General features: G+C 33.8%; 1 protein-coding gene across 1 annotated transcript; it reads right to left on the bottom strand.

Moving 5' to 3' along the window:
- Positions 1-726: 726 nt before the first annotated feature.
- VPS45 (vacuolar protein sorting 45) lies at positions 727-7,533 on the bottom strand. The gene is made up of 13 exons (XM_022285820.2): positions 7,195-7,533; positions 6,157-6,358; positions 5,967-6,046; positions 5,268-5,495; positions 4,970-5,095; positions 4,810-4,890; positions 4,579-4,720; positions 4,300-4,478; positions 3,640-3,795; positions 2,565-2,672; positions 2,349-2,470; positions 1,716-1,847; positions 727-1,287 (listed from the first exon to the last, which is right to left on the bottom strand). Exons 1-13 carry the CDS (start codon positions 7,282-7,284, stop codon positions 1,227-1,229), a joined length of 1,707 nt encoding a protein of 568 aa, XP_022141512.1. The 5' UTR covers positions 7,285-7,533; the 3' UTR covers positions 727-1,226.
- Between the last annotated feature and the right edge of the window lie 1,877 nt (positions 7,534-9,410).

Genomic DNA, 9,410 nt, shown 5'->3' with positions numbered 1-9,410 from the left:
AATTTTGACAGACCAACCTCCTTTAATTAATGGTTTTAAACTTTTAACTAACAAAAATCATGTATTTTATTTTTCTCTATAACAGGATTTTGTTCAAAAAAAAGGAATAATAATAATAATATGGTTCAATTTTATAAATTTCAAGAATATTCTATTTTATTCTAAATATTTAAAAATATGACTTATTACATATACTTTCAAAGCTAAAGACTAAAATAGTTTTCTTAACGTCTATCATAAAATCAAAATTTTAAAAATTTACGAATTAAAATAGATATTTTGGTTAATTTAAACTTTAATAATAATAACTTTCTTGTACTTTAATTTATTTAAGTTCAAAATTCTTCTTTTTTATTTGGAATATTATTTTAAAAAACCATTCTCATAACTAAAAAACACTTATTATCCATTCGGTTAATTCGATATTTATTGTCAACCAAAAAAAAAATCATAATTCCACTAATATAATATATACTTAGGCTTTTATTTAAGTTAATTTATTTATTAATTTAATAATATAAATTTTGGAAAAAGTTCAATAAACACAAAAGAAAACTCTCCTCGTTCTACCGCTCCAAATCTCCAGAAATAGAAACAACTTCTAAACGTGTCCATCTCTTGTTCAAGCAAAGACACCTAACAACTAACATGCTGAAAGAAATTTTATTTCCATTACAACAAGAGTTCTTCAGTTCCAACAAAGAACAGGAGAAAAAGAAGTGGCAATGGAGAAAACCAGAGAAATAATACAACTCGGATTATGAGTAACAAAAATGTATTAGCTAACATTCCATAATCTACATGTCTAAATGCTAAACATATCAATTATTTTTACCAACTGGTCTGGGGTGTGGTGTGGAAGAGTACATTGGCTTTTCTTATACTGCAAAACTCTTAAGGAGAAGTAGTACTACATCTGGCATGAGTTTCAGTTTCATGTTTCCAAATATACAAAAAGAATGACAGCTTTATCTATATGTATGCGACAGATGGGACATTTGAGCTACAAACTTAACTGACTTGCTACCACTTGTGCAGATTGGTAACAAATAACGACATCGATGAGACTGAGGCCAGGCGGCTCTCGGGGTTCTATTAGCAAACTACGTTCCTGTAACCCGCTCTTCCTTCTATTCTCTGCAAATCATGTGGTGGCTGGCTGCAACCAAATGGAAATCTCCCATAAAGGAAAGTTGTTACTTTGCAGGGTGGCTGTTGAGCTTCATTCATATCACAGTTGCGGTCGAACGAGATATCCGCTGAGCTTCTTCCAAGTCCTTCAAAAACCTGCAACCAAATGGGGAAATCATGACAATAACGACTTGCTCAAAGTGTTTGCAAAGGGATTATATAGTAGGTTTCCAATATGGAAACTAATAAAACTTGTGTGATGGGAGATTTCTTCTGCCTTGTCCTTGTTCCTTTTTTCGAGTGGTTGGAGATTTGTGACTTGGGAGTTACTACTTGTAGGAATTTCCACTAATTACCTCTTGCAATCACCTCATCTAACTTATCAGATAGGAACAATTATTAAATTATATCAATAAGATTTATAACCATGAGTAGACATAAATCTAGTCATGTAGACACAGAAACAGAGTGTGACAATATCCCTTGGTAAAAAATAAATAAAATAAAATATTAACACGTTTCCCATCTTGAATTCATTTAGGAAATTGCCAATATCATGAAATCAAATAACCAATATTGCTTACCTCTTAGAATTTAGAACCACAGAACCACCCAGTATAAAACGTGTGCCAGAAGTAGCTGCGTTTTGTAAAGCAACAGCACGCGACTCCTCATATGTTGTCCCACCTACAATAAAAATGATAACTTCTTGTGGCCTGCTTCATAACGGAGTAGCCAAGTTAAATTCATAAATTTTAACTCAAGTTTCTTTCTAAAAAATAAAACATACTATTGTTTTTAAATTTAAAATATATATATATACACAAAAGAAAACCACTAAAATGGTCGATTTCAAAAGCGGCATATCTTTTTTGGTGAAAGAAACAATTTCAAAAGCAGCATATCAAATTTTCTTGTAAAGAATACTTTAAGATTGTATGCAAATATGCCTTTTTGAATATTCGCCTCATAAAAAATCATTGTTCATAACAAGTTACTATATGCTATAGGCATCAGAACCATCAATATTCAAACATAACAACAAAATGAAAGATCAATACAATTTGACAAATAACAAATGCAACAAATGAAACGTCCATAGTCCCAATATCTTTGAAGCTAAAATAAAATCACAATTTTAGAGGCTTTTTACTTCTTAATAGCAGTGGTTCCACATATGAAAAAAGGAGACACTGAGACACACACTAGCAACAAACCTTCCTTGCTGAAAGTGATTCCCCACAAACGGGTAGTCTACATCTCTCAATCTTCCCTTAGTTATACTTTCCATGGTTTGGACCACAAGAGGTTGATGCTGAGTGTACACATTCTCAACCCCCTGGAGCAGAAGTAAAGAGAGAACAATATATAAGCACCCTAAACTCCAAACTAGAAGAAAATTTGAATTTCTTTTATATAAGTTTCCAGCATACCTTTAATCCACGGGCCATGTTACGAGCAATATTCAAAAGATCTCGATTCCCATAAAGATCGCCTGTTCGCTTATCAATACCAGCTTGTTTTAAAAGAAACTGAACAAGCTGCCATATCATGTTGTTGAGCACATCAAGATAATTGAAGTCTAAACCACTAAATATAACATAGAAGTTTGAACTACATTGCTATAACAGTCTGCCAAAGAACGACTAGTCCCTAACCAAAAAAAACGATGAAGAAACAAATCTTTTCAAATCCTAGGAGAAAGATGGATATCATGGATGCAGAGTCTATGAATAATACCCATAAAATAGTTTTTTTTCTCTTTTTGTTAAATGGGAGTCTGGGCTTTGCTCCCTTGCACCTAGGGGCACCCACACCCGCCCCAAGACCCGGACCTCGGAGACATCAAGAATTTTTGGTATTAAAGTTCACCGAAAGATTCGAACTAAAGAACCCTAGACTAGTATGACTAAGAGACCCCAAGCTCTAGCCGATCAGGCTACCCCTTAGGGCCGATAAAATAGTCAAAAGCTTTAAATAGAGAAGTAGAAGTTTGAAAAATTAATAAAAATGATGTTTAAATGTTTTTTTATATGAGAAACCGCGCTTTCATGGAGAAAAATGAAAATAAGAACAAGAAGGGCACACAAAAAAATAGCCTTGCAAGAAGACGCCCATTAAAGAAAAAGACTAATCCAAAAGAATTAACACCTAGCTGAAAATGATGCTTTGCTCCCCTATACCCAGGGGCACCCACACCCGCCCCAAGGCCCGGACCTAGGAGACATCAAGGATTTTTTATGTTAAGCTCACTGAAAGGTTCGAACTTGAGACCTCTAGGCTAGTATGACTAAGAGACCTCAAACCCTTGTCAATCAGTTACCCCTTGAGGCCCATAAAATAGTTTAACATGCTCAAAAACTTACACTTCCATTGAGAAAAATGAAAAGAAGAACAAGAAGGGCACACACAGAAGCAGCCCTTCAAGAGGACACTCATTAAAGAAAAAGACTCTCATCCAAAAGAATTAACACCTAGCTAAAAATGATGCTTAAATGTACACATTACCCCTGTTTTATATTTGGCAGAACAAGAAGCCAATTTATTGAAAAGCTGCATCAGTTGGACGGGGCTCTCCTTCTCATATCGTAAGGCATACAACATTACTAGGCGCAGACGGTCTATATCAGAAATACTCTCATCGTTTAAAAGATTTGTAACAGCCTGAAAAATACAAGAGCAGAGGTGGTCATGCTGAAAGTAACAACTAAATCTTATCAATTAACGTTCTCATAGTTATCAATAGTTCCAAGCTAATGTTGGATGGTCAAAATTTTTATAGATAACTCGTGGGCACATAAGAAGCAGAAGTGCTGGCAGAGATGTTAGAACTATGAAATCAAGAACCAGAAACATCTAACATTTAATAAATTTTGTTTTAATCATCATAACTACATCAAAACTTTATGTAGTCTATTCTTGTAATATAGACAAAAAAATAAATAAATCAATTCAGTGCGGTCTTTTAACTCTCTTATCCTTCCCTCTTAGTCTTAGCATAATAGCAGAACCAGATTACAGTCCTCAGCATCGTGCTAAGAAAACCACTAAATGGATGTTCAAGAAAAAATGAAGATGGGATAATTTCAAGATTTTAAATGTAGTCATATAAGAAAAAGAAAATATTGCATGTTCACAAAGGACACGGGGTGAAGAAAATATTATAACCTCAAAAGCAGCCACTTGCCCACCATTGCAAGCCAATTCCTGTTCTGTCTGTGAAACTATCATAAGCTTTCGCTCCTCAACTATTTTACTCATTTCTGTTACCAACGTCACATGTTTTGAAACATTACCATGCATTTTTCTGTACTCTGGATAATTATCAACAAATTTGGCCATGTCTTCTGCAGAAAACAAAGCATTAAAGATAATTTGGTCACTTAATTTAATCCCCATCGTTTATCCCCCACCAATAAAGATAATTTCACTATATTTCATACAAACCTATTGTCTGTATGTTCTGGTTACTTTTGGCAATTTGCTGGAAATCATCCACCAACTTCTTGATATTCATCCCAATATCTCCAAAATTATCATACATGTTAGCTTTATAAAACGAATCTTGCTCTGACGATAGCACGACCTCCTGTATGATCCCAAAGAGCCTTTTGAATTAAGTTTGCATATCTAATTGAAAATATATACTAGAGCAGAGTGGAAGTGTGAACTTTATACCTGTTGATCCTTTGAAAACTTCCCAATGCTTTTCAAGTCCACTTTGTTGTCTTGAATACCTAGCAATTCATGAACCATTGCCTAGAAAACATAACTATAAATAACCAACAGGAACACATAGTAACCACAAAGCAAAAAGTAAATTTTGTGATCCCAATACCTGATAGGTCCATTGATTCAGCAGGGGAGTCAAAGGGTCATCCCTCCTATCAATTACCAGCAACAGAGGGGAAACTTCCATTCTTCGAAAATCAAACAAACCACTTTCTTGCTGATACATAAGTTTCTGGTACATCAGAAAGGATAAAAATTAGAGATTATGACCCTTAACTTGTTATAATAAAGCCTAAGATGAACGAATCTAAAGTCATGACACCAGTTCTGGAGTTGAATGTAAAAGAGTTAACTGACCATTTAAAGTGACAAACTACAACTGGTAATTATAAGAATTTACATACTGATGCTTCTTGTGCTATCCTCTTGGCAACATCAGAAGTCCTCTGAAATCGAATAACAGGTCTTTGTTTTAAGGCCAAAAAAAGTGCTGCAATGCCATCTACAGTTCGGTCACAGAAATGTTGCAAACTTGGAGGATCCACAACTGCTGGGATCATGTATACATGGTTTGATGACATATTTAAGGTGAAATGATAAGGATCAATGGCAACAAAGTCCCCGTAAAACTCCTGCATGATCCATTCAACAATTATTTGCGATATAAAAATTCATGCTAACATGTGGATACAATCCATCTTACAGACTATATCAGATGATGAACAGAATGAGAAGAGAACGGAGTTTAACTCTAAGGCTAATGAACAGGATCAATGGCGCATAAAATAAGTTTTATACCATTGATCAACTTGCCACATATTTTGACATAGTATAGAAAAGGGGAAGGACCATGATTCCAGGATGCTATTCAACTAATGAACTCAATGTATCATCAAGCGGGAAACAGCCCGAATCACCGGCCCCTAAATGACCGCAGTGATAAAGGAGGTAGAGACAGCCAGAATGGTTCTTCCCTGACTGACTTAATTAACATATAAGATTTCTTTATAACATTAATTTTGAGAGAATCACCGAGAAATTTATTTATTTGAAGAAAAAAAGGATAAAAATGTTCTCTATGATTTCTGTAGAAGAAAAATTACCACAACTTGCTGAACAACATCCTGCTCATCTGAATCAGCTAGTAAATGTATCTGAGTTTCCTTCAAAATGTTGGAGAAAACTGTAATTCAGATATACAGAAGAATGATCAACGTATCAATAGCAGATTATTATGAAGTCCCAAAGTTACTTACACAAGTCAAAAATCCATGAAAGATATGAAGAACTCACAGAGGTGATACTCCCCAAATCTAGGATTAGCCAGCTGGCGACGCAGAAGCTGTATATTCTCTGGTGTGGGCCTGAGAAAGCAAACTGCTTTAAGATGATACATGGATTCTCTGGACTTAGAAATGGTATCAACCAATTCGACCAAAAATACTTCTTTTTGAAGAAGTTCCGACTGTGAGTACACCACACTAACAACACTAACCTGAAACCAAAATAGCAACAATAAAAATTGATCATTATGATGTAAATGTTGCATTGTCAACATGAACACCCATTACTCCCTTCCCCAATCTATATCATAGAGGAGGTCGCAATATTGCAAGATATGTTACCATGTCGCCCATTTTACATTATATGACGACATATTTATTCAACCACCATACTAAACATTATACATCAGGACTCAGGAAAGGCGAAGTTTGGCATAAAGGAACTTATGCATTGCCTATCTATAAACCCTGCAGCTCACAGATAATGCCACTGTAACTCTTTTCTGTCAATGGCAAATACCTTTTTCCATCAGAACTAAGAATCAATATTCCATTAAAAAAAAAAAAATTTATATATCCGTGTTTGAGCCTCACAACATCTCGACTAATCCACTTAACCTACCATATTTGGTTTCCAATGAAATAAAAAAATTTTAAATCCTAAATAGGTGGTAACCATTATTTTAACATATTCTAATAGCTCATTTCAATTCACATTACTTGATCATAACCGATAACCTGAACTATGAATGATATAAGAATTGAACATATCTTTCTTTTGGATCACATTGCCCCTCCAGCTCCACAATCGTATACACAAATTGTACGAGGTAATTCAGCAGAGTATGCTCTGTAATGTAGCTAAAAAAATTCTATAATACACGTTATCCACTTCTTTTTTGCCTACAACAGTATCCAAGAAATAGAAATCAAATTGCCCTCCTCCCCACCCCCACCGGAACAAAAATTTCCCAACTTCTTTTTATTTCTCCTCGATACCAGTCAGAAAGAAAAATTGAAGGGGTGAAATGGATATGACGGTGCGTACCGTCTGAGAATCGAGGATGAGAACCTTCATGCCGGAGATGTCCTGCAACATCTTGTTAACATAATCCCGAACGACCGATATCAGCACCATTTTTACCGTGCAGTCCTTGAAATCGACTGTCCTGATTGATCCCGACGCCAAAGTTGGTGAATCTGGTGGTGAGAGAGTAGAATTGCAAACGCAGAGAGAGGGGGGACTCAGATCTGCGACGACCGACGATGGAAGAAAGCGAATTCGACGGTCAGTGGGGAAGTTGCCGATTAGTCACGATGATCGTCGAGACGCACCGTTTCATTCACTCTTCCGCTCTGTTTGAAAAGTAATAACCTTCTTCCGTTTGTTTCTTCTTTTTTTTTTTCTTTTTTCCTTTTTACAAATTTAATCTTTAATTTTGATATTTGTATCAGGTTAAATTAAAATTACTCCTTTCGATGGTGTGATTTATACCCTTTTTTTTTTTCTTTTTGTATTCAGAAGGGAGGAGATTCAACCAGCACCCGCGGTGGATCCAAAAATTTTGTAAGAAATTTGTATGTAGTATATTTTATAATATAGTATTCATTTTTATAATTTAATAATACATATACACACACAGGTATCTTTAAAGGCTAGAAAATTTTTAACAAAAATAATGCAAAACCCCATAGGCTCGAACACTGGCAACTGAGATGGACTTAGAACCATTAGTTTGTAATAATTCTAAAGCTTCAAAGAGCCTCATCGGCCTATCTACCGCCCTGCCACCCAGCTTCTTCTTCATAATAGTAATGGTTATTTTATCTATTGATATTTGAATTGGCATAAGTCCATGTAATTTTATAAGTTTTAACTTCGATAATAGGTTCGTGAGACTCAAACCTCTAACTTTTCAAAATATTACTTCCTACCTTAATCACTCCATTTAGATTGTACTTTAAAATATTTGTTTTATTAAAAGCTTTAGAAGATTACCATTTATGCATTACATTAAAAAAACGTGATTAGATATAGTCTCAAATTATTAATTATGACATATTTTTCGCACACAACTGTTTATTTAATTTAGCATGATGTATAAACATAAATAACTAAACAAATTAAAATGGCACGTTAAATTTGATATGGTTTGTTAACATGAGTAGCTCAATTGATTAAAGCATCAATCTCCAACTAAAATGTTGTAAGTTCGAAACCTCACCTCATTCGTTGTATTAAAAGGAAAAAAAAAACTAAACAAAATGTAATGGAAAAGTGTGTAATGCAAGTGATGTATTTCAATCTTTATCGTTCATATCAATTACTTCTCATTTGGATGATCAATTTAAACTGGGTATACGAACTTTTTCATTATTGAAGTTCTTTCATATTCGTATTAACTTTATTTGAAAGTACTATTAGTTCAATTCAATGTAGAATGTATATCTCCAAAATTCTATGTCATAGTTCAAGTCCTACCTAACACTATTCTCCTCTTGTTAGATATAATTACGATGACGATATAATACTTGATACACTATACTAATTTGAATATACCTCAAATATTTGAAATATTTATAACAAATCAATGTTTAAATACTTTAGTTCTATTATCTTTTTTTTTTGTTAAGTGCAACATGTGGGGGTGGGGGACTGAATTCACAATTTTTTTGTTGGAGATGTATGTCAAATATTAATGAGCTATGCTCGCTATGGCAAATGATGATGCTATGAGATCGAGTCGGTTTCCTCAAATCCTTTTGATTGTGGCAGCAGCGAAGTCCGAAAATTGATGTGTATTTGAATCTCCAACCTCAAAGGAAAGAATAATATGTCTAAACCATTGAACTACATTCGTGCTTACACTTTCATAAATATCTTAAATATAAGATAATTGTCAATCCAACAATAATTTGGTAAAAAAATATATCTATTACCATTCCGAAAATCAATGGTTAAATTTCTTATCCCTATTAAATATATGAAGCAGTTGTGCATAATAATTTAGTTCAAAATAATATTAAATATAACATGAGTTAAAAATATAGAAATATGATACAATTTTCTACATGTTTGTCATAACTAATAACCTAACCTATATTACTTATATAGATGTCTATCCTAAAAAATTATCATATTTACCAACTCTTATTGTGAGGACATTTTGTTCCTATTACAATTCCCATTATATACCAAACCAACCACCAACGCGGCAAGGCTGTTACTTTTATTTTTATTATTATTTTTTAATTTATGGTATT

The sequence above is a fragment of the Momordica charantia genome, assembly GCF_013281855.1.
Source record: "Momordica charantia cultivar OHB3-1 chromosome 4 unlocalized genomic scaffold, Mcharantia_2.0 BLBB01000004.1, whole genome shotgun sequence".
NCBI classification, from domain to species: Eukaryota; Viridiplantae; Streptophyta; class Magnoliopsida; order Cucurbitales; family Cucurbitaceae; genus Momordica; species Momordica charantia.
Note: the sequence above shows the minus strand (reverse complement) of the source record. Positions and strands in the feature narration are given on the sequence as shown.

Bases quoted from the DNA above. Each gene is read 5' to 3' on its own strand.
- VPS45 (XM_022285820.2), bottom strand. From the start codon at position 7,284: ATGGTGCTGATATCGGTCGTTCGGGATTATGTTAACAAGATGTTGCAG. The intron at 4,721-4,809 runs GTATAAAGTTCA...GGGATCATACAG, and splicing joins AGTTTTCAAAGGATCAACAG to GAGGTCGTGCTATCGTCAGA. The intron at 4,479-4,578 runs GTTTGTATGAAA...TGTTTTCTGCAG, and splicing joins CCAGAACATACAGACAATAG to AAGACATGGCCAAATTTGTT.